At 36.8% G+C, this 25,584-nt stretch overlaps 3 protein-coding genes across 3 annotated transcripts; all 3 read left to right on the forward strand.

The window, feature by feature from the left end:
* Positions 1–389: 389 nt before the first annotated feature.
* On the forward strand, positions 390–1,319 carry LOC308350879 (olfactory receptor 51A7-like; the record flags this gene model as incomplete). The annotated part of the gene is made up of 1 exon (XM_080816340.1): positions 390–1,319. Exon 1 carries the CDS (start codon positions 408–410, stop codon positions 1,317–1,319), a length of 912 nt encoding a protein of 303 aa, XP_080672466.1. The 5' UTR covers positions 390–407.
* A 7,596-nt stretch (positions 1,320–8,915) lies between these two features.
* Positions 8,916–9,863, forward strand: LOC308350880 (olfactory receptor 51A4; the record flags this gene model as incomplete). Its single annotated transcript, XM_080816341.1, has 1 exon — positions 8,916–9,863. The coding sequence occupies one exon, from the start codon at positions 8,916–8,918 to the stop codon at positions 9,861–9,863; it is 948 nt and encodes a 315-aa protein (XP_080672467.1).
* A 14,014-nt stretch (positions 9,864–23,877) lies between these two features.
* On the forward strand, positions 23,878–24,825 carry LOC308350882 (olfactory receptor 51L1-like; the record flags this gene model as incomplete). Its single annotated transcript, XM_080816343.1, has 1 exon — positions 23,878–24,825. The coding sequence occupies one exon, from the start codon at positions 23,878–23,880 to the stop codon at positions 24,823–24,825; it is 948 nt and encodes a 315-aa protein (XP_080672469.1).
* Positions 24,826–25,584: the final 759 nt, after the last annotated feature.

The following is a 25,584-nucleotide window of genomic DNA, read 5'->3' on the forward strand; positions in this document are numbered from 1 at the left end:
ATATTGAAAGGGGTCCTCTAAGCAAAGAGAGACCCTAAAAGTAGTAGACCAGAAAGAAACAGAGACAATATACAGTAACAGTCTGACAGAGAGAGCAAGATCACAAATAGGCAGAGACGCAGGCAGAGAGAGAGGAGGAAGCAGGCTCGCTGCTGAGCAGAGAGCCCGATGCGGGGCTCGATCCCAGGACACTTAGATCATGACCTGATCTAAGTGAGCCACTGAGCCACCCAGGCGCCCCTAGTCTAAGAATTCTTATACAAAAAAGCTGCAATCCCAAGATTTATACCAATGTTTAAAGCATACACTGAACTAATCTATTCATGCCATATTCTGATGCCCTCACATTCCTATACACAAATTAAATGATCTCCTCACATTCATTCCTAAATACCTCGGAAGTGGAAATGTCTGCCTTCTTCCTCATTGGGATCCCAGGGATGGAGCATGCTCACATTTGGGTCTCCATCCCCATTTGCTTCATGTACCTCCTTGCCATCCTGGGGAACTGCACCATCCTTTTTTTCATAAAAACAGAGACCTCTCTGCATGAGCCTATGTATTATTTTCTCTCCATGCTGGCCTTTTCTGACCTTGGGCTGTCCATCTCCTCCCTTCCAACCATGCTGAGAATCTTCTTGTTCAATGCCACTGGAATTTCTCCTGATGTCTGCTTTGCCCAAGAGTTCTTCTTTCATGGATTCTCAGCTATGGAGTCATCAGTACTCTTCATCACGTCCATTGATCGCTTGATAGCCATCTACAGTCCTCTCAGATACACCTCCATCCTGACCAGTGCCAGAGTCACTAAAATTGGCCTCGTATTTGCTGCATTATGTATTATGTTTGTTCTCCCTTTCCCCTTTATTCTAAAGAGACTGAAATTCTGTAGGAAAAACCTTTTATCCCACTCCTATTGCCTCCACCAGGATGTCATGAAGCTGGCCTGTTCTGACAACAAGGTCAATGTCATCTATGGACTGTTTGTGGCTCTTACATCTTTATTGTACTTGGTATGCATTTCTGTGTCTTACATGTTGATCTTAAAAGTTGTTCTGGGCATTGCCTCACACAAGGGCCACCTCAAGGTCCTCAACACTTGCATCTCCCATATCTGTGCTGTGTTCATCTTCTATGTGCCTATTGTCACCTTGGCCACCCTTCACTGCTTTGCCAAAAATGTTTCCCCAGTTGTTAGAGTTGTCATAGCTGATATCTTCCTTCTTGTTCCCCCTCTAATGAATCCCATTGTGTACTCTCTGAAGAGTCAGCAGCTTAGAAATCTGATCCAGGCAAAACTACGTGAGAAACAATGCTGATGAGCAATTTCTGCCACAATGAAAGCTCAACTCAGCAGTTTTGGAACAGCTATAGAAACCTGAAGATGGTAGCGACAGGAAAGAGACTGAACACAAAGAGACACACTGCTTGTACTCAGTGGGCCCAGCAAATATCTAGTTATTGATTTAATTAAACAGCAACACAATCTAGAGTAGATGTTTTAGGAGTCAGGATTGGGGTTCTTATCTTCCTGTAGCTAAGTGTCCCATCTCCTTTCTGATTTTTATCTCTCTGTACAACAAGCTGACTATCAATCTTAGCCATACAGGAGCAGTCCTAATTAGATTTAAAAGATTTTTAAAATATTGTTCTAAACAAAAATAGAAAAGAGTAAAATAACATGTTCGTGGCTTTCATTACCTTAGGCATGACAAACTGAGCATCTCATGAACATCTAGTGTGTATATGTGTGTTCCTGTCACCAGCAATTTATGTAAACTATTAAAAATTCCTCTGTCCTATAGTACTGTGAGATATGTTTGGAGATACAAGGTTCACACACATAAAATGATTTAAATTAAATGTAAAAATGATATGTAAATATTAAATATTTCACTAATTTATGTATTTTTTAAAGATTTTACTTATTTATTTGACAGACAGATCACAAGTAGACAGAGAGGCAGGCAGAGAGAGAGGAGGAAGCAGGCTCCCCACGGAGCAGAGAGCCCGATGCCAGGCTCTATCCCAGATGGGATCATGACCTGAACCAAAGGCAGAGGCTTTAACCCACTGAACCAAACAGGTGCCCCTACTCATTTGTATTTTAAATGGTTCGCACAAATTACCTCCTTTGAATGTATATTGGGTTAGCTATTCTTCACTCAGATCTATATAACATTATTTATTACTGCTATGATGTTAAGCAACAGTATTTTTTTGTCTATATCCTTAATCAATGTGCAAATGATTTAAGAAGCAATTTAACTTTTGTCTTTGTCAGTACTGAGCAAAGTACCTGGAATATTCTATTCATGTTTATATAAATATTTCATAATTATGAACAAATGTTCTATTTGACAAGGCCCTGCTGTGGGATCTAGATGATTTACCTGTCCTAGATTGTTTTCATACAAATATATATGTTAGAAAAATATGCACACATTTTCAAGTAGAAGAAGGAGTATTTTTTAGCCTTAGAAATCACTTTAATAAGAGATGCATGATAAATCATTAAAAAGCAAATGTACATATTTTTTATGTCTATCAGGGTTCTTATTTGGAAGTGTGTTTTCACCATTTCTAGGCATTTATGAAGGATATGTATGATTGCTCTAGAGGTTCTAGTTCCATCCATGTCATTGCAAATGGCAAGATTTCATTCTTTTGATGGCTGAGTAATATTCCATTATATATAAACATATATACCACATCCTCTAACAGACACATGAAAAAATGCTCAATATCATTCAGGATGAGGAAAATAAAAATCAAAACCACAGTGAGATACCTCACACCAGTCAGAATGGCTAAAATTAACAACTCAGTAAATGACAGATGTTGGCGAGGATGTAGAGAAAGGGCAATCCTCTTATACTGTTGGTGGGAATGAAAACTGGTGTAGCCACTCTGGAAAACACTATGGAGGTTCCTCAAAATGTTGAAAACAGAGCTAATCTACAACCCAGCAATTGCACTACTAGTTATTTATCCCAAGATTACAAATATAGTGATTTGAAGGGGCATATGCACCCCCATGTTTATAGAAGCAATGTCCACAATAGCCATACCATGGAAACAGCTAGATGACCATAGACGGATGAATGGAAAAAGATGTGGTATATATATACAATCTATTTTTTTAAACATTTTATTTATTGAGAGAGAGAGACAGTGAGAGCATGAACGAGGAGAAGGTCAGAAGGAGAAGCAGACTCCCCGTGGAGCTGGGAGCCCGATGTGGGACTCGATCCAGGGACTCCAGGATCATGACCTGAGCTGAAGGCAGTCGCTTAACCAACTGAACCACCCAGGCGCCCCTATATGCAATCTATTTTTAATAAACTTTGTAAGTATATAAAAATATTCCATGATTTTAATCAGCCTTGGAAGATATGAATAAAATGTATGATAGTAAATCCAAAGAACTAATCTATGTCTGGGAAACCCTACTAATGTAGAGCTAGAAAAGAAAATAAAAGCAAAGTAAATAGCACTTGGAAATCATTTTTAAAATGAAGTAATCTAAAAAAAAAAAAAAAAAGAAGAAGAAGAAGAAGAAGAAGAAGAAGTAATCTAGGTATCACAATCCTAGATTCCAAAACATACTACAAAGCTGAAGTAATCAAAACAGTATGGTACTGGCACGCAAAAACATACACTTAAGTTAATGGAATGGAATAAAGACCCCAGAAATAAACCCATGCTTCTATGGTCAGTTAATACAATAACAGAGGCAAGAATATGCAATGAGAAAAAGAGAGTCTCTTCAACAAGTGGATGCTGGGAAAACCAAAAAGTGACATGCAAAAGAATGAAACTGGGCCATTTTCTTACACCAGACACAGAAATAAACCCAAAATGTGTTAAAGACCTAAATGTCAGATGTGAAACCAAAAAATTCCTAGAAGAAAACATAGGCTATAACTTCTTTGATATCAGCTATAGAAACATTTTTCTAGATATGTCTTCTAGCAAGGGAAATAAAAGCAAAATTAAATTAGTAGATCCTACTCCAAAATAAGAAGAGCTTGCACAGTGAAAGAAAATATCAATTAAATAAAAAGGAAATGTGCTGAATAGGAGAAGATATTTGTAAATGACATATATTATAAGGGCTTAATAGATAAAATCTATAAAGAACTCACACAATGCGACTCCTAAAAAACAAATAACCTAATTAAAAATGGCTGGAAGACCTGAAGAGACATTTTTCTAAAGAAGGCATACAAATGGTCAAGAGACATGTGAGAAGTGCAACATTACTAATCATCAGGGAAATGCAAATCAAAACCACCATCAGGCATCACCTTACATCCACCAAAATAACTAAAATCAAAAAGACAAGAAATGACAAGTGTTATGAGGATGTGGAGAAAAAGAACCATCAGGCACTATTAGTGGGAATGCAAACTGATGCAGCCACTGTGGAAACAGTACAAAGTTTCTTCAAGAAATTAAAAATATAATTACCATATAACCCAGTAATTCCACTGCTGGATATTTATCCAAAGTAAACAAAAATACCAATGTGAAAAGATATATGTAACCCTATGTTTATTGCAGCATCATTTACAATATGATAAGCAAGAAATAGTGTGTATACGTATTTGCAACAAATACAATGCTAAGTGAAATAAATCAGAGAAAGACAAATACCATATGATTCCACTCATAAGTGGAATTTAGGAAACAAAACAAATGAATAAATATTTTTTTAAAGAGTTAAAACCAAAACAACACAAGAACAGCAACAACAAAACCCCCAGATTCTTAAATACACAGAACAAACTGGTCATTACCAGAGGGGAGGTCTATCTACTAAAATAGATAAAGGGCATGAAGAGTACACTTATGTTGATGAGCATGTTTTTTCAGAATTTAGTTGTAAAAATGAGAGTAATCTCATGTGTATATAGGACCTCATCAGATCTATGGGATCTCAGTGAAAGTTCCCTACTGAATTTAAACCTAATTCTAACACTAATACCATTATTCCACACTCAACCTTAAAAATCAAAAAGCTTGCTTTGATGAGATACACATTCCATTACAAGTGACAACAAACCAAATAATATTATTAAAACATTCTTAGATAAGATACTATAACATCCTACAGATACAGAGTGAAATCTGTAGGACTCTTGGGAGCTACAGCATACTTCAGTGCAGGAAAGAGGTTGTTAGCACCACCAGCTCTCACTGTTTTCACCTCTCTTTTCTACTTTGTCAGTGTTCTCAATGAAGCTAACCCATATGGTATGGTAAGTGGTCATGAGCTGAGTGAACAGGCAGTGGGGACACTTCTTACATCTCATCTAACAGAGGCGAGAGAACTTTCACTATCAGCTCCATTTAAAGATCCAGGGAGAGGATTGAATATAGCTTTCTTATTCTCCTAAAGAGAATGGAGATGAGTTTAATGCCAATAGCAAAATTAATCATGGCAAGTGTACTTAATAATAATTGTGAATCATTATGGAAAAATAAAGTCATCTTTGGAAAGTTATGCTTAAGAATAGAGACAGGCAGCCAGGTGTGTTCTGTCTTAACCGATAGCACCTACACAAGACCCATGAAAGCACTCTTCCTGAATATAACTGAAGTTATATCTTTGTTTTAAAATATTCTTTCCTAATAAATGAACTTTACCTATATGTTTCCCTTGAGCAATTGCTTAACCTGCAGTCCATCTGTCTGCTATGCATATTTTTATTCACATTTGATACATAGGACCGAGAGGAACTTCAACTAATCTGTAATGACTTTTTTTTTTTATAAGAAAAGTGCTTCAGAGACACCGGGTGGTTCAGTCAGTTAATCCTCTGCCTTCAACTCAGGTCATGATCCTAGGATCCTGGGATCAAGTCCCCCATTAGGCTCCTTGCTCAGTAGGGAGCCTGCTTCTCCCTCTGGTTGCAGCTCCCTCTGCTTATGCTCTCTCTCTCTCTCTCAAATAAATAAAATGAAATCTTTTAAAAATGCTTCAAATATGTATGATTAAATATTAATAATTATGATATATACACATAATTCACCGTATTGTGTCATAATATTCCATATTTGAAATATTTTTTATATGCAAATAAAACTTTCAAAATAATATATAAATGACACATGCAAAAATATAAATAATGCCAATTTACACAGTAAAAATTCATATGAATAGATGTTACATTTACCAAAGCACTATCCTTTTACTCCATAGCAAGCATAGCAAAATGGGAAAGATACTAAAGATACTAAAGTTAAAAATAGTATATGATTTAAGATGCCATTTTTTTTTTACAATTCAATTCATTCATTCATTTATTCTACATTTACTAACCTATCACATGCCATTCAATGTGTTAGAGACTGCTCATAAAAAAATAGCCATTATAGCTATGACAACTGCCCTGTTGTAGCTTATTAATATTGTCATAGAAAAAATGGAATCTGTCTCCAAAGTTGGGCAATAATCCAAAAACACAGAACACCACCATCACAATTGTGACACACACACATATACATTCAATGATAAAACCCCAGATACATTCTACCATCTTCTATATGAGAAGGAATCAGAAAGTGCAGAGAAAAAGCAAGAGTTAAAAGTAGAGATTCTGACAACATAGCCAAGGGAACTTATTTCCAAGGAGGATGAAAACAACAAGACATGGGTAAAATAAAGTAACTATCATAAAGTTCAAGAGAGATTATTATAGTGGATTATGGTAATATTCTGTTATACTTTCTCTCTTTGATCACCTCAGTATTAGCTCCCATCCAAGACTATATATTAATGTATACATTATATATATTTATATGTATAAATAAATATATACATATGTGTGTGTGTGTGTGTGTGTGTATACATATATTGCTTCAAGAACATTTTCTCTGGAATCCTTAAATATTTTTCCTTTTCTTTGTTATAAAGGTCAATAAATGTGAGGTTACATGTTCCATATAATTCCCCAGAACTGACTAATAGTTTACAATGAATAAAAAAACTTTAACATTCTATCATCCATTCAATCCGTAACTCCATAAATATTGATTGACCATATTCATTGCATGAAATGTGTTCAGTTATCAGGCATCCAACGGACCTGAGTTTCTACCTTACCTCTACCACACAACCTTTATATGATCTAGGAGAGACAAGCTGACCTCCTTGAGAAATATTTTCTTCATCAGTAAAATGAAGATAATAACTGTATTGTCATTATCCAAAGATTCATGGACTCAAAATCACCATACAGTAATGAATGAAAGTCAGTAAGTGGAAGAAATTAAATTCTCAATAAATGTTGGCTATTACTATGAATAAGATGTGCACCTGAAGAAATTAAAGGGATCAAATTTGGAGTTCGTATAATGTTAAGCATAAAGGCTTATTATGGAGACAGGTCCCTAAAAAGAGGTCAGCATTGGAAAAGGAGAAAATGAACTCTATTGGAAGTTGATTTTAATGGATACTTATATTAATTTTATTAAGTGAAATTGATTTTAAGGGATATTTAGCTAGTGATGTCCAGGAATAAATATGTAGAAGGGTGGATCCAGGCTTCAGGATTTAAGCCTAGGCTAAAAATGTATATCACAAGGTGTTTGTCTTACACCATTTCCTTGAATGCACAGATTCAACTCACAGAATTTCTGTTTTGACTCTGTTCAGAGCAGAGGAGTAGTATCCGAGCCAAATAAATACCCAACGGAAGTGGCAGAGACTTTGCATGGGATTTACCGTGTCTTTACCATCCCTCGTTATTAAGAAACTCTCTTTAACCAAAATGGTCCCTAATTTAAAGTCTGGATACTTCTTTCATTTCTTTGGTATTAACCATTTCTGTGGATTTACTGCATCTGCACATGTTTATTCTTATTCTCAACAGATTCATCCCGGCTGCAATCCCCCCAGGATTCAATGTCCCTTGGGATACCGAAACAAGCCTTTGTATATAAGGAGGCACCTTTGGTGACAGACTAAGCATTGACTTCTAAGATCCTGTGGCTACTCTCAGAAGTACTCTCCAAAATGTCCAATTTCTGGTGAGTGCTCAGATATCCTCATCTATTTTGCTTTCATTCTCTTTTTTGGCAATCAACTGCATACAACTTCATATAGTTCAAGAAGAGCCTTCCAGAGGCTTCTAGGAAAATGTTTCCTTTCAGAGACTTATAAATGGGCTATTTATCTTTTAGGGAATCAACCTTCAACAGAATTCAGATTCTCCTAAATTGTGATACTGACTACTTCATTTTTATTAATCTTTTGTCAACACGACACATGTGGTCACAAATTCCAGGTCAGGAGAACAGGGGATGTTACATGTCAGTAATCTCTGCCGTGACTGCCCTTACCAATATATACATGATTTGAAAATAGTGGGAATTTTTTAAAAGGATATTTCAATAACAACACATTTGAGTTGGCAGGGGGTAGAACCCAGGATAGTTTATGAAATCATACTTTTGTGGGAGTTCCAAGAGCTAGGAAGAAATAAAGTTGTGAGATTCCTTTGTCTTCACAGTGTCATTCTAGAAATTGTATATTCTACCCAACATTTTATCTAGGATGTGAAAGCAAGGAATAGTAGAAAATTCCACATTAATTGATGACAGTTTACTAGTATTTCACAGGCGAAATGAAATTAGATTAATATCTGAATGAAAAATATATTTCTAGTTTCTCAATAAGAAAAACATGGTCAAAAGGAGTTTTCTTCATCTATTATATAGGTAGATATTAGTCTAAATTGACATCCACTTCTCACTGTATGATAGTTTCATAAATATTTTATTCTACTGAAAAAGAGCTAAAAAGAGCCAAAATTTCAACAACTGCATTTTTCTACCAAATTTCCAGGCATCCATATTTACTAACTCAAGAATCTCTATTTCATTGTGTAGAGCCTTCTAAATGCATCATGTCTATTATTAACAAATCGAATGTTGAAATCACCACCTTCTTCTTGGTTGGGATGCCAGGGCTGGAGTATGCACACATCTGGATCTCTATCCCCATCTGCAGCATGTATCTCTTTGCTGTTCTGGGAAATTGCACCATCCTTTTTGTCATCCAGACAGAGCCCTCCTTGCATGAGCCCATGTACTACTTCCTTTCCATGTTGGCCATGTCTGACATGGGCTTGTCCTTCTCTTCTCTACCCACCATGGGGAGGATCTTCTTATTCAATGTCCCTGAAATTTCTGCTAATGCCTGCTTTGCCCAGGAATTCTTCATCCATGGATTCACAGCAGTGGAATCTTCAGTGCTCCTGATCATGTCATTTGACCGCTTCCTAGCCATCCACAGCCCTCTGAGATACAGTTCTATTCTGACTCCTGTCAGAGTTGCAAAAATAGGAATAGTATTATTCCTTAAGAGTGTCCTTCTAGTGCTGCCCTTCCCCTTCACTCTCAGAAGTTTGAAATATTGTAGTAAAAGCCAATTATCCCATTCCTACTGTCTCCACCAGGATGTCATGAAGTTGGCCTGCTCTGACAACCGAATTGATGTCATCTATGGCTTTTTTGGAGTACTCTGCCTTATGGTAGACTTTATGCTCATTGCTGTGTCTTATGTCCTGATCCTCAAGACTGTGCTGGGAATTGCATCCCGAAAGGAGCAACTCAAGGCCCTCAATACTTGTGTTTCACACATCTGTGCAGTGATCATCTTCTATCTGCCCATCATCAACCTGGCCATTGTCCATCGCTTTGTCAGACATGTCTCACCTCTCTTCAATGTTCTCATGGCAAATATTCTTTTACTTGTGCCTCCAATGATGAATCCCATTGTGTACTGTGTAAAAACCAGGCAAATTAGAGTGAGAGTTCTAGCAAAATTGTGTCAGAAGCAGATACAACAGTGATGTGTAATAGGAAACATAGTGGCCAGTTGTTTGAGGAAAGATTTCTAAGATAAGTTGCAGAGAACCTAATATTTGACATGAAGATGAATCAGTATCACTTTTTGTTATTATGTAAGATTTATTTCATTCACAAATAATACTGGTCATGGATATAAATAGCAGAAAGTGCATATCTTGAGGTGTCCCCCTTAAGGTATCTAGGAAAATCCATGACCAGGATGAAAATAGATGTCTTATGATGTGATCTATGATAAAAACAAAAAAAAATGCTAATACAGAAAAATGATCATGTATATCCTTGAAGGGGTATATAGAAGTGGATTCCTCATCCCTCAAATGCAATCCATCTGTATTAATTTCTTTCAGGTCTAAACTCAAATTACAACCTAGTTTCTCTTCCTCCACTATTTTTATTTTAGTCATCTCAGTATAAGTCATTGATATCACTTTAATGAAATACTGCAATAACCTCACAAGTTTCTAAACATCTACTTTTGCTAATTTCTAATTGATTCTTTATGCAAGGCAAGAGTTATGTCTTTAAAATGAAAATTGGATAATGTGATAATGACTCTTTTAAATATGAAGTTTATTTTTCCTTGGGAATAGAATTAAAGCAATGAAGTTCATACTATAAGACCATACATACTATAAGACTATACTATAAGACTATACTTAATACTTATACTTAATACTATAAGACTCCAACGTCATCAGACAGTCATTAAACTCCAACCATTTTGGAGTTCTGCATATTTGTAGAATTTACAGAGCACTCTGCTTTTTATAAGCTATCATATCTGACCCTCAATTTTAGAATTTTCTTGATCCTAATTTCATATATTTATTTCTATTCAATTTTCAGTTATGTTCTGACTTAATTTCACTCTAGAATACTTCCCTAAACCCTCAGTCCAAAACATGACCTTCTTTTTGAATTTTCTTTTATAACTAGTTTATCCTCTGTTTATTATTATTTGCAATCACAGATATAATTTTGTTCTTTTCTTTTTACTTTCTGAATAAAGTGTGCTTTCAAAGAAAGGCAAATCATACTCATTTTGTTTCTGTGTCCCTAATGTGTAACATATTTATCTGCAATAAATAATTATTGAATGAATATGCAACTGAGGCCACATTTGGAGAAAGGGGAATTACTTTGGAAAAGCTCAGTAACACTCCACCCAGATGTGATATAATTGTCTTCAGTTGTGTACTACAAAGGCAGACATATCACAGGTGCTCAAAAATGCTAAAGAAAAAATAATATAGGATTAAGGAGGAATTTATTGTTTTGGTTGTGCTAAGTGACAAACAGTCCAACTTACTTTCCTAACATGACCTCAAAACTCAGATCATAGAATAGAGTTTTCATCCTTTCTCATACCCACTCACTCAAGTCTTATCCACAAATCACAACATTTCTTGTCTCCTACATTTGTATCCTCAGGTGAATCAAGAAACAAAGTCCATAAATGTCAAATGCTTAATGAATAATAATGAACTCATACCTGGAAGGTACCTCTGAATTAATGAAAAGTTTTTACAGCCATAAACATTGTTTTTGGACCTCTTATATGTGCGACATGTGCTTCCAGGCATTTTTGGACATACATCTTATTTGATTTTCATAATACCCTGTCTTTATATAAAACATTCCTGCCTATTTTTTTCAGTCAAAGATAGTGAGGCTCTGAGAAACTGATTTCGTGAAATTCACATAGACAGGAAATTAAAAGCTTTAATTCAAACTTTATTATTTATACCCCAGGATAGTACTATCCTGGCTACATATTAAATTTCACATACACTCAGGATTGTACCTGTTTCTACAATGTGTCCCAGAATAGGAAATCCCATGATCAGATCAGAGCAAGAAAGTTTTCTGTTTCTTGGGTGTCTGAATCCACCCCAAAGTTTCACAGTGCACCTGTGAAAGCAGCCAATATCAGCTTCAAAAATACAGTAGTGGGGCAGCTATAGGATAGAGAGCTCCATTCCAAGTAAGATAAATTGAAAAGTAGTTGGGTGATGGGCATTAAGGAAGGCATGTCATGTGATAAGCCCTGGATATTATACAGAACAGATAAATTATTGAACACTACATCTGAAACTAATGATGTACTATACGTTGGCTAATTGAATTTAAATAATTTTTTTTTTTAAAAGAGAGAGAAGTAAAGGATCATAGGTACCAAGTAAATTGAGAACTTAGCAGGGCAAATCCCATTACACTTAAAGTTTTGAGAATAATTCTCTTTTGCTTTATGTTCTGTCCTCTAGGTCTGCCAGGGTAGCATCCTTGCATTTTTAGACCATCTGAGTTTTGGCCTTGGCCCTTCCACTTGGGTATTGGCAGTCTGCTCCAGTGGAATCAAAGCTGTGGCTCCGTCCTTTGAACCCAAAGAGGAAACAGCCTTGTCTCCCCAGCCTTTGACTTTCTGAGTCCAGGGTAGTCTTGGTGGCCCTGCTGAACTCTGAACCACCACTGGGATCATTCCTCCCTTTTCTCGAAGGCTAATGCATTTTTGTAGCTTAAAAGCTATATTGGCCAGTTCCATAGCCTCTCAGAAGTCTGACACCTTTCCTTCATTTCATTTCATTTATGTCCCCGTCAGTAAAAATTGCCAACATTTCTGTTGGTGTATAATGCTCTAAAACCCTTTTGGTTTCCTATACAATTAGCAAGGTCATCACAGATTTTATTCAGAAACTACCATAGAGGAAAGAGACCTCAGTGTATAGCTGAGTTCATATCCTCTGAAACAAAAGGCTTTTGAAATTTTGAAGTGTGCTAAAGGAAAGTATCTAAGGATGGGGAGGGAGAGTGTGGCCACTGTGATTAGTCCACTTGTATTTGATTAATGGAGCTTGTTCAAATTAGGCTTCTAACCTCTCACAGAGACTAGGAGGCAGGGGTTCTATCTTTCTTGATGATTTAATTTCAAAGGGATGGTTCCCATGTCCTTGAGAAAAAAGACATTCCTGATGATAGAAGATACTGCTCAAAAGAGGCAGAGAAAGGATTTACCATTGTAAGTTTTCTAAAGTAAATGTTATAAGAAAAGACAAATCAGGGGCCTATCTCGGGTTTTAGTTGAAACAACTAGTAAATTCTTTTGGCAGGGCTCATGACCTCAGTAGAGGTCATGGACACCTTGGTGGCCCAGTCAGTTAGCCATCTCCCTTCAGCTCAGGGTCCTGGGATTGAGCCTTGAGTGGGACTCTGTGCTTAGCAGGGAGTCTGTTTTTCCCTCTGCCCTCCCCCTGCTTGTGCTCTTTCTCATATAAATAAATAAAATCCTTAAATATATATATGTATATTTGGAAGTCTACAAACATGGATTGGTTTCAGTAATTTGTATCTATCATTTACAAAATTGTAAAATAGCACAAAGACACAATAAGGCACAAAGCTACCAATACCCAGGATCAGATAACTCAGAAGGCTATGCTCTAAACAATGCATAGTTTTCCACTGAAACACAATTTTTTTTCCCTTTAGTGTCCCCCATTTAAGTAAAATATAATGTCAAAGAATAATTACTCTTTTTTTTTAAAAGATTTTATTTATTTATTTGACAGACAGAGATCACAAGTAGGCAGAGAGGCAGGCAGAGAGAGAGGGGAAGGAGGCTCCCTGGTGAGCAGAGACCCTGATACGGGACTTGATCCCAGGATCCTGGGATCATGACCTGAGCTGAAGGTAGAGGCTTTAACCCACTGAGCCACCCAGGCACCCCGAATAATTACTCTTAATTGCAAAAGGACACTAACTCATTAGATTTGGGGGCTTATATATATAAAGGCAGGAAGGATGTTAAATTGCCATAAAGGTCTTGCTAAATTCACAGTGCTAGAGATTTTCATAAGAAATCTCAGACTGAGGGGTGTCTGAGTGGCTCAGTCAATTAGGCATCATCCTCCTGCTCTGGTTATGATCCCAGGACAAGGGATCCAACCCAAGAGATAACACAGGGGCTATCACACTGCTCAGCAAGGAGTCTGTTTCTCCCTCTCCCTCTGCCCCTCTGCCTTCTTGTGCTCACTCTCTCTCTCTCTTTCTTAAAATAAATAAATAAATAAATAAATAAATGAAAAGGAAAGGAAAGAAATCTCAGAATGAAAAGCTGCTAGTATTTGCTATATTGAGACTAGAAAACCAGTCCAAGAAATTTTCTCCATCAGATTTCCCCTATGGTCCCTGTACACTTCAAACAAATTCTTCTCTTCTCGAAGTCGTCAAAACATCTCTAGGCTCCTTGCTTTTCCACAGAAGTGACCTCTCTCAAACATTTGAAGGCTGAACTGTATAACCAATTGCCAGGTCTGTTTTTCTCAGAGGACTTTGTCAGCACTGGCTCTATAAGGTAAACTTTAGATCCTTTACAGTTGTTGATAGTACCTGATTACATGAACAGTGTTCTCAAGTATGCCATCCCCAGCCATGCTCTGGTTGCATAACCAATTTTTCCAGTCACTTCTTGCTAAAAATGTGAACCAGCTTTTATTGAACCTATAGAAATAACTGCATTGCCATGAAAAGTAAGGATACTCAATAAGAATTTTTTAACTTGAAGAACTCAGTTAGAAATAGGTAACATTTTGGAGCTCCTGGGTAGCTCAATCTGTTAAGCTTGTGCTTTCATCTCTGGTCATGATCTCAAGGTCCTGGGATCTGGTCCCGTGCTGGGCTCCCTGCTCAGCAGTGAGTCTGTGTCTCCCTCTCCCTCTGCCCTTCTGCCTGCTTGGACATGCACTCTCTCTCTCATATAAATAAATACAATCTTAAAAAAAAAAAGTATGTAACATATTTAAATGTTTCATTTCAGTTTATAAAAGCAGTGTCTCATAGATTCTTATAATTGCAGATAGCTTAAGAAGCCTTTTATATATCCAAAAATAAAACATTAAAAAAATTAAACAATATTCAAAACAAACACAATAAAATGTACCTCATCAGTACAATCAGAGTTGTTTAATTCCTCTGCTAGATCCAGGATTAGTAGTCCCCCAGAAGGGTCTCTCTCTCAACTATGAACAGTCCTGGCTAACATGACTCATTCTGCTGGCACGGACTGTTAGTTACCTAAGAATCGGGTTTTGAAATGTGGAGTACTACTACAGTCCTTTTCCCTGGGCACTGAGACCAGCCTTCTGTGTTGAAGACCCAAAACTCTGGCCTATTGAAGATTGCAGAGCTGTCAGATAAGCACCAGAACAACAAAAAAATACAACCTATAGTTTTAAGATAGTTAAAATAGCTAAAATTACTTAAAATGACTATAATTAATATTTTTCTGATGATTTTCACATGTCAAAGTTCCAAGGAGAGTTGATAAAAGAATAATACAACCTACAAGAAAATTTTGTTAGATTCTCTGATATGCAAAACAGGATAATTAAGTCATTACAAGAAACAAAGTTCTTGATAATCATCTCTAAGAATAATGATAAAGCAGATTTTCAAGGACACTAGACGTTGCATTTTTGTATAAAAATTGATAAATAGAAATTTTTCTGAGGAAAGTACCTTGACTCACATTAGTCACAAGAAACAATATATATAATGTAACAAGCAAGCATCAAAACTACACCAAAAACATCAAGTAAAAAGATTCAGTGAGTCTTGAATAGGACCTCGACGTCTACATTTTTATAAAACCCCTTAGTGAACTCTATCTGTACCTCCATTTAAAATCCCTTGATCTTGAAGATGCTTAATGACAATTAAAATTTCAAAACCTCTCAACTTGTAGAAGAAAAACCCTGTAACTTTCAGGAAGTAAATCTGGTGGAGGAGACAGACACAGAAAGGCTTAGTTACACAATCTGAAACTCTTCTATTATTCACATGGCGCTCTGGGATCATGGGTGGGTTGAGCATAATTGTACCAGAAGGAGCAGAGGAGGCTTCAGAGTGTTCTCCACAAATGACTAATTCTGACACTCTCATGGTCTCTGGCCTCCTCTGAAGGTTCACCTGTGGGGAATTTCCTTTTTCTTCTGAGTTCATCCTGTTAAGCTGGACTCTCCAGAGGTTTGTGAGCCACTGGGAAAACATGGAGGATGCCTAGATTATGTGGGTCAGCATATATCAATGTGCTTATACATCAGCAAAACCCTAGTAACTGTGTGCCACCTCTAGTTCCTCTTTATTGTGACGTGTGGTACAATGATGTGCCTACCCACTTGCTGGTAAGTTTCCTGATAGTCACAGGTATGAGTCCCTTTTTATCAACTCAAGCAAGCTAGGTCTGTATTATGAGTCAGTGTGTTTCCCCAGTGCTTAGCATGAATGCCAGCAGTCCAACTTTCTAAAAAGTGCAATACATGTGAACGCATGGGTGGAAATTCACGATCCTGCCAACCATGGGAATCAATTTGTTGATAGGTGCATATCACAGCAAGAAACTCCAAGAAAAGAACATTGACCTAGATATTGAGTGATGTGGTTTGCTGTTGTCATAGTTGTCCCCTTATGTGATAATATACGTTGTTTCTGGGTGTGGGTATGTGTGTCTACTGAGCTTCGGGTGGGCATCAGAGAAAAATTGGTGGCCGCTATCAGTCTTCCTCCACAGCCTGTCCTAACCCTGCATGCTTCTGGTTAGATTTAAATCCTTGCTTTACATTTCTCTCTTGATAAACAAGAAAGCAACCTTATGATTCTAACAAAAATGGTATCTATGAGCTCATAGTTTAAATCATCTTTTAAGGGTTTTTTTTTTTTTTATAAATTTTATTTAATTTGAAGACACAGCCCTGCAAGATGAGGTTATAAATTTTTCATTCATTCAGTGTTTGTCAGTACATATCAAATATCGCTGACATGGGATCTATGCAGCCAGAGAGTGGAGGCCAAGCAGCACTATCACCAGTGGGACCCCACTGTGATGAGAGTTACTGTTAATCCTTGACCGAGAATTTGAGGATTAATTTGGATTCACTAGGTAGGAAGGATTAAAAGAAAACAAAACAACAAAACATCATTTCCAAGCTGTAGGAATTATAGATATTGCTCAAATTTTACAACATTAAAATTGTAAAATTCTGTCTTAAGCTCACCTAACACAAAGAAAAGAATCTACACTATCATTTGGAAATATGTATCCTTTAAACAAGAGACTGCTGCCCATTGATCAAGCAATCTTGCATTTCAAATCATCTTATAAAGAAAGAGTATGCATCATGAAGCTCTAAACACATGAAATATTTAGAGGCTAATAAACCCAGCTGGTAGAACAAAGGACTTAAGTGGAGGAGTGAGGTGGGAAAGAGGTGGGAAAGAGGCTGGAAATGTGTGTAGCCAAACTAGGGAGAGGACAAGTTCAGACAAGGAATTGGACATTGGAGTGCACTTCTGAGTTTTCTTAAGGGAAGATGGACTGATCAAATTAACGATAGAGGAAGGCAACTCTGACACCTGGCACAAAGGCAATTGTAACAATTGTGTACATATATTGTCCCTCCCCGCTTTTGACAGTTTTTATTTTAAATCCAGTTAGTGAGCATACAGGGTAATATTAGTTTCTGGTGTACAATTTAGTGATCTGGCAATTGTATACACCCCCGAAGCTCATTACAGCGAGTGCCCTTCTTAGCCCCCATAATCTGTTTCACCCATCCCCCCATCCACCTCCCCTCTGGTGACCATCAGTTTGTTCTCTAGTGTTAAGAGTCTGTTTTCTGGTTTGCCTCTCTCTTTCTTTTTTCCCCCTATGCTCCTTTTGTTTTCTTAAATTTCACATGTGAGTGAAATCATTAGGTATTTGCCTTTCTCTGACTAACTTATTTAACTTAGCATAATATTCTCTAGCTCCATACACATTACTGCAAGTGGCAAAATTTCATTCTCTCTTATAGCTGATTATACAAAAAGGCAACACCTTGCAACAGGGATGAGGGAAAGTGAAGGCAAGAAAAAAGAACAAAGCAGTGTAAGGTGACATTGCTAGATGCCTCTTGGAGGAAGAATATAAATTTTCTAATGACTGTGTATTGTTGTGAATGAAAAACAGTTTAATTTTATATTTATCCTTTAACAATTTGGAATATAGATGGTTTGTTTATAATGTGAATACCCTTCTTCAATATAATTGCCTTTTTGTTGTCAGAAGAAAACAAGAGTCAGACACTGGTTATGGTAAAATATACATCTCTAAATATGTTCCTCATGTTTTCCACTTGTAAACTAACATTGGCTGTCTTGAGATTGATTATTCCTTCAAGAATACAAGCCTGATAGCAAGCCAATGTTTGGAGCACAGAATTTGTGCCCATGATTATTCTTATTTGTTTTGTTTCTGTCCTACATTTCTTTAGCCTCTTTGTGACAAAGATAGACTGTCCACCAAACGTTGAACAAGAACCATATGTATCACAGGATCGAGTGACCATGAGATAAATATAAGATATCCTCTGCTCTCAAAGAAAGCAGTGAGGTTGGAGGAAGAGATGCCAAACAAATGAACCATAATTAGTAGGATAACCTTGCAAGGTTCCTGAAGAGGTTATAGACCAAACCATCTGTCATCTTGCAGTGGAAAGTAGGGGGTAGTTCTAGAGGTTTTCTAAAATGATGCCTGTCTTGGGATATGAGCAAAAATAGACATGGAAAAAAAAATTATAGTACAGAGCACTTGTAGCATTGGCAAAGGCAAGAGATATGAGACAACATGATAGTCTGAAAATTAAAAATGCAATGGCCAGAATATACAAAGTTTAGCTGGCCATGAAGAGAGAGAAGGTTGGCAATTAACTTCCCTCTCTGGCCAGGATTATACTAAAATCACATTAAGATAACTATGATAATGTATTAGTCCCTATTTTCTTTATTTCTTGTTCAGTACAAAGAAAAAAATGTACATTACTTTCTTAAAGGAATTCAATGATTTGTTTTGTAGAAAGCAAACTTCCTCTTGATCTAATACAACTATGCCCTTACCATATCAGAAAAAGTATTCCACAGTTCTGACATTTAAATTCCCAATTGTGGCCTCATTTGTTTTGTTTCTTAAATTCCACATATGAGTGGAATCATATGGTATTTGTCTTTCTCTGACGTATTTCAGTTAGCATAATACTCTATCAACATCCATGTCATAAAGAATGGGAAGATTTCATATATATATGATATATATGATATATATATACACACACACACACACACACACACACACACCTTTAAGTAAATACCTAGTAAGTAGTGCAATTGGGGGATTATAGGGTAGTTCCATTTTTAACCTTCTGAGGAACCTCCATACTGTTTTCCTGAGTGGCTGCACCAGTTTGTAGTCCCACCAACAGTGCATTAAGGTTCTCCACCAACATTTGTTGTTTACTGTGTTGTTGATTTTCGCCATTCTGACTGGTGTGAGGTAACATCTCATTGTGGTTTTGATTTGTATTTCCCTGATGATGGGTGATGTTGAGCAAGAAAACTCAGTGGTAGTGTCTTTCGTGAGTAGAGTATTGATCTCTACCTCAAGGGAGGTAGAGAAATATATAGAACCTCAAGGGAGGTAGAGAAATATATAGAAGCAGAACAACACATAAAGAGAAAGACACTAAAACAGAAGGAAGATAGAAAAGAGCATGGTTAAAGGACAAAACAATGAGAGAACGTCATGGGAAAACAATGGGTATACCCAAGACTCTGAAATCTGGGGGAAAGAGGAAAGGACTTCAAAGAGATGGAAATAGACAGGAGTAAAAAGAAATGGGTAAAGTAGTGAAATATATAGTGAAGACCCAACAGGAGAGAAAAAAGGACAAAGATTGTGAAATGGGAGTCAGGGAATCAAAGTAGTAAATACATAGACATATACAAAGGAGTTCTATTCACAGGAGATATGGGTACAGAAAAAGGAGATGAAAATAAGCAGAAAGGTAGATAGAAAGAAAAGGATAGTAAGACTTTCACACCCTTGGAGAGAACCCACTCTTGTAAAACCTTATACTTAACCTTACTCTTCCTTTACTCTTGTCTGCTAGCAAGGCCTACCTGACTCCCCTTGTCTGTCCACACTGGAGACAGAGCATACCGTAGTGACGAAAAGCACAGAGTTTGGAACCCTATTAGCAAGTCCTGAAATCCTACTTCACTATATCCTATTTCTATGACTTTGGGCAAAATGGTTTATTGCTGCATGCCTCAATTTCCTTTTATGTTACACGAGAATAATAACAATATCCTTGTATGGTTGACAGATAGGTATTTGCAAGGTGACAAAGCAGTACCTGGAATACAACAAGTTCTTTGTAAGCTTCAGAAGGAAGGAAGGAAGGGGTGTTTTTGATCATGAGGAGGGAAACTGGAGCACATTATACTTTGCAACAATATTGAAAACATTAGCTCAGCTCTGCATACTCCTCCAATGTTATAGGGTTTACAGATGGAGGGAGGAATTTAAAGGGGATCCTTCAATACTAAAAAATTTGGTAAGGTTCTGTTTCAGGTCATGGGTGATATATCATTGCTGATTACATTGCACAGAAACCCCAGGATTGAGAAAGCGAGTATCAATAAGAGATGGAACCAGAAATCAGTTGAGAGACACACTATAGAGGCAAGGAGATGTAAAGAGACAGAGACTCAAATGGTCAGTTAGAAGAGTCACAGAAATCGAGATGGAGAGACAAGGACAGAGAGCTTGAGAAAGAGAACATGATGGGGACTGATGGACATGGCCCAAGAGTAGTGAGAAAGGATGGTGCTAGAGATAGGGACTTCCGGTAGGTATTCCTACCTGAGGTAGGTAGTAGGTACTCCTAGAACATTGGTAGGTATTCCTAGAATCCAGCATGGGAGAAGACAGACTACTTAATGGAACTTAGGTCCATCTTTCATTCTCCATCTCCTCCAGGAGTGAGTGAAACATGAGTTCAAAAACTAGCCCAAAAAGTCATAAAGAGACTCCTCATAGTGAGTATAAATAACTGTTTTTCTCTGTAGACACAGAGAAAACTTAGATTTTCTGGGATGCATGAGAGAGGTGCATAGATTAAGCAGTAGGGCAAAGTAGACAGGACAAGGTTTTGCTGGTGAAGAAGGAGAAAAGAATGTTGAAAGTTGATATCATCAGACCCTAAGAAGTAAAGAATTGCTGTTTGGTAATTATGACAGAAAACCCTTTGGGTGGGGGTGGGGGGTGTTTGTGTTTGGTTAGGATAGACCATGGGAGGCTAATGAGCAGCTCTCTCTTGATATGGGGTCCCAGGAAGAGATTTCAGATTAGACGGGTGAGTTGAACATCCAGAAGAGTCAACATGTCAGTCCCTTAGGGAACAGGATGAGAACCTATGGATCAGGAATTGTTGGACTTGGGAACTCGAGATTTTTCCTGGAGGCTCTGGTTCCCTGTTCCTTCTGAACCTTTCAGTTGTTACGTGGGACAAGGCACACTTTATAACAGAAAGATATAAAACTTGAACCCTCGTGGTCCAAACCCTGCATTAAAAATTCAGTTTCCTCTACTAGGAAAGAAATCCACATGCGTAAGTGTAAACAGCTGAAACTTAAAAGAAAACTCAAACTCTTTGCAGGGAAGATCTCACCCTGGTCTGGACAAATACCAGGCACAGATTTTTAAGAGTTTGGAGATTTAGGCATTGTTGAGGAGAAGGGTAAGATCCTGGTATTTTCTGCAGATTTTTGAAGAAGAGATAATTTGAGAAATGATAAGGAAGGTTAGAATTTAGTAATTATAAACATCTAATGATACTGTTCTTTATACTATTATCTTCCTTGCACACACATACACATACAGCATCTTGACAGATGAAAGGAAAAACTTTATAGACCAAACAAAAAAAATCAAAGAAGATACTATCCAATACTTATCAACTGCTGTAAAACAGAATGCTTTCCCATGTTTGAAGGAACAGTTAAGCAAAAGAAAAGTTTGGTTTAATTTACTGCCTAAAATTGAATTCTACAGCACAATGACCATGGAGTAAGAAAATTATAAGAAACTATTAAAAAATGGGTTAATTGTTTTGATTAAATCATTAATTTTGTATAATTCAGTAAACAAATATAATTGACATATTAAAAAGCCTAAGAAGACAATTCATAGAAGAATGAAAATAAATAATCATTTATGTGAAAGAACGATCTACAGGTAAACAAAAGAGTATAGCTTTTTTTTTTTTTTTGAGGGAAAAAGGGGCTTAGAAATAACATTTAATAATAGCCGGAGAGAATTTCTTACAACATTTAGACATGAACTGATGGTAGAGACACTCATGAATTTCTGGCTATTCTACTTAATGGTTGTATAACCTTGGACAAATAACTAGACACCCCAGTGTTTTAGTTACTCTGTTTTTATATGGTTGCTACAATAACTAAATAAGATAAGATATATATACTTAACAGAGGGACCAGGGCCATATTATTTAGGAAAAGATTTATAACTTTAAATATTATTTTTAAATTTGTATTGGGCAATATATATTAGTATATATTAAATGTTATATTATTTGATTCAGTGAACCACTTTCTGAATATCCATGCTGAAGAAAACGTTAAGATATGATAAAAAATTTATTTACATGAAGATAGTCATATAATGTTAGGTACAAAATAGGGGCCTAGAACATTAGTAAATAATATAGAGATATCACATTATATGAAATGAAAAAAGAATACAATTTATACAGTGAGATCAACAACTACATAGACAAACAAATATACATTGGTAAATAATATAGAAGTCTAAATAATGAACATAAAGCTGCATATCCTCTCTGATTATCTATTTCGACTGGGTAAAGTCTTGGAATATCAAATAATTTATATTTTGTATACACCAATTTAAATTTATCTGAGAGTAATTAAAAAAATTCATTTGGGGACTGGTATATATTTATCTAAGTCAGTTTGATAATAAACAGAAAAGTGTAACAAATTATCATTATCAAGTATTGAGAAGGATAAATAAATTGAGAGACAAAAGTTCTGACTTAAAATTTACTCCTACAATTATTAATATTAAATAAAAGACAAGTACATAAGAAGGTCTATTGTTGTGTGCTTTGGAACCACATATGCAGGACTACTCAGATTCCTAGAAAAATAAGTAAAAGAATTAGAAATGGAAATCATTTGATATGTAGATGAAAGAACTAATCAATTAAATCATGTGATAATTGAGACGTGTTCATATATATGAACAACTTTTTTTAAACGGGAAAACATTATGAAGTAAAGAATGGTAAATAAATAAAAATATGTCATTATTCTTATTAGTAGGTAAATAGGCCACTAACATTTTGTCCTTTACTGTTAAACGGTTTTAATGTATGCAAACATATATTTAAAGAGACTTCAGAGGTTCATTTGTGACCAATTCCCCGAATTAGCTTTCCTCTTGAGGATTTAACAAGTCATTCAGTCACAACTTCTGCTGTAACTGGAGCTTCCATGTTTTGCAGAATTTTGAAAAACTAAAAGGCATCAAAAATATTAAAATTATACATCATGACCTTTCCTTTCTCATCATGTTGCATTTTCACAGAACATGCATGTTAATTTTTAGAAAAACATAAAAATATGTTAAAACAATGAGATTAAGGATATAAGGGTACTCTCAAAATGAAAATAAGAATGAGAATTGATCCACAGGCTAATCTGAAGGAGATCAATGCAGCATCCTTATTATCACTTAAATTTTGTTGTATTAATGTACACAACTTATCTAAAGGATTATGTTTCTCTATTTTGCATGTAATTTAATTTTTCAAGGCTGTGATGTACACCTGATAGCATCCTAGCAAAGATCGCAGGTCCCTGTGTACAGTTGCAACCAGACTGCATATTTTACAAGCTGTTCCTAACCTGATGATTCAGCTGCCTGGGATGTCTGTCTTCCTACTTGTATTTGTGTAAGTCATTTGAAGAACACTAATGATTGATTTTACATGAATATAGTAGAATTTGCTCACCAGTCTGAATAGTCTGTGACTTTCTCAGCGTCAGTCACACCCAAAGGGCTTCTGAAGCACCACCATGGTGGTCTGGAATAACAGTGGTACTATGGAACCCACCTTTCTCTTAGGGGGTTTCCATGGGCTCAAGTCTGTTCATGCTTGGCTCTCAATTCCATTTTGTCTTGCATACCTGGTGGCCTTTCTAGGCAACATCACCATCCTCTCTGTTATCTGGAATGAGTCTTCTCTCCACCAGCCCATGTATTATCTGCTATCCATCCTGGCAATAACTGACCTGGGCATGTCCATGTCTACACTCCCCACAATATTGGCCGTGTTATGGTGGGAAGCCCAGGAAATCAAAGTAGGAGCCTGTTTCACTCAGCTCTTCTTCATCCACACCTTCACTTTCCTGGAATCTTCAGTGCTGCTGGCCATGGCCTTTGACCGATTCATGGCTATATGTCGTCCACTGCACTACTCAAGCATCCTCACCAATGATATGATTGGTAAGATTGGTTTGGGTTGCTTGCTACGAAGTGCAGGAGTCGTGATGCCCACCCCCATATTATTAAGGCGCTATCATTATTGCCATGCTAATGTCCTCAGCCACCCCTTTTGCCTGCATCAGGATATTCTGAAATTATCCTGCTCTGATGCCAGTGTCAACAACATTTATGGGTTGTGTGTGGTCATTATCACACTGGGCACAGATTCAGTCCTCATCCTCCTCTCCTATGTCCTAATTCTCCATGCTGTACTGGGCATTGCATCTCGTGAAGAGCGACTAAAGGCACTCAACACTTGTTTTTCCCATGTATGTGTGGTGCTTATCTTCTTTGTACCTCTAATAGGGGTATGCATGGTCCATCGCTTTGGGAAACACCTGCCTCCCATAGTCCACATTCTCATGGCAGACGTTTACCTGCTTCTTCCACCAGTACTTAATCCCATCATATATAGTGTCAGGACCAAGCAGATTCGTCTTGGAATTTTCCACATGTTTAGGCAAAGTCCGAGTCTTTAGAAAACACATGGCATTGGTCTGGAGGAAAATGTTCTCCATCAGATTCTTAAAGGTGCAGCTTTCTAGATAGGTGATTTTGGGGGGAATTCCTTGAATCTCTTTCAGTTCTAACTTTCTTGTTTGTAAATTTCAAATTTTGTCATTGTTTTGATGATGTCTTTGCATTATGTGAACATTATGTGAATAATACATTATGAGTATTTTAATATAACAAAATAATCTTTTTAATGACATACTGTATTGTTTTAAAAAATAATAATACAACTGAGATCTCTTAATAAGTCAAAGACCCAGATACGGTTATCTTTGGTAGTCTGTGATCCACACACAAGAGCCCAGTGCGAGAATGTTGTGGAAAAATTTATTTCAAGAAAGTAGTCTTGTCCTGGGGGCACCTGGGTGGCTCAATGGGTTAAAGCCTCTGCCTTTGGCTAGGATCATGATCCCAGGGTCCTGGGATTGAGCCCCACATCGGGCTCTCTGCTTAGCAGGGAGTCTGCTTCCTTCTCTCTCTCTCTCTGCCTGCCTCTCTGCCTACTTGTGATCTCTGTCTGTCAAATAAATAAATAAAATCTTAAAAAAAAAAAAAAAAAGAGAAAGAAAGAAAGTAGGCTTGTCCTGTAGTGGTCCTGAAATTTTGAAGACCCTACCAAACCCAGTCTTCTCTCTGTCAAGTATCATCCCTATAACTTATCCTTTTACACTTACCTGTGCATCCTCTTCACTTACTCCCTTGTATAGCTATTAGAAATCATAATC

The sequence above is a fragment of the Martes martes genome (genome assembly GCF_963455335.1).
Source record: "Martes martes genome assembly, chromosome: 10".
In the NCBI taxonomy this organism is placed as follows: domain Eukaryota; kingdom Metazoa; phylum Chordata; class Mammalia; order Carnivora; family Mustelidae; genus Martes; species Martes martes.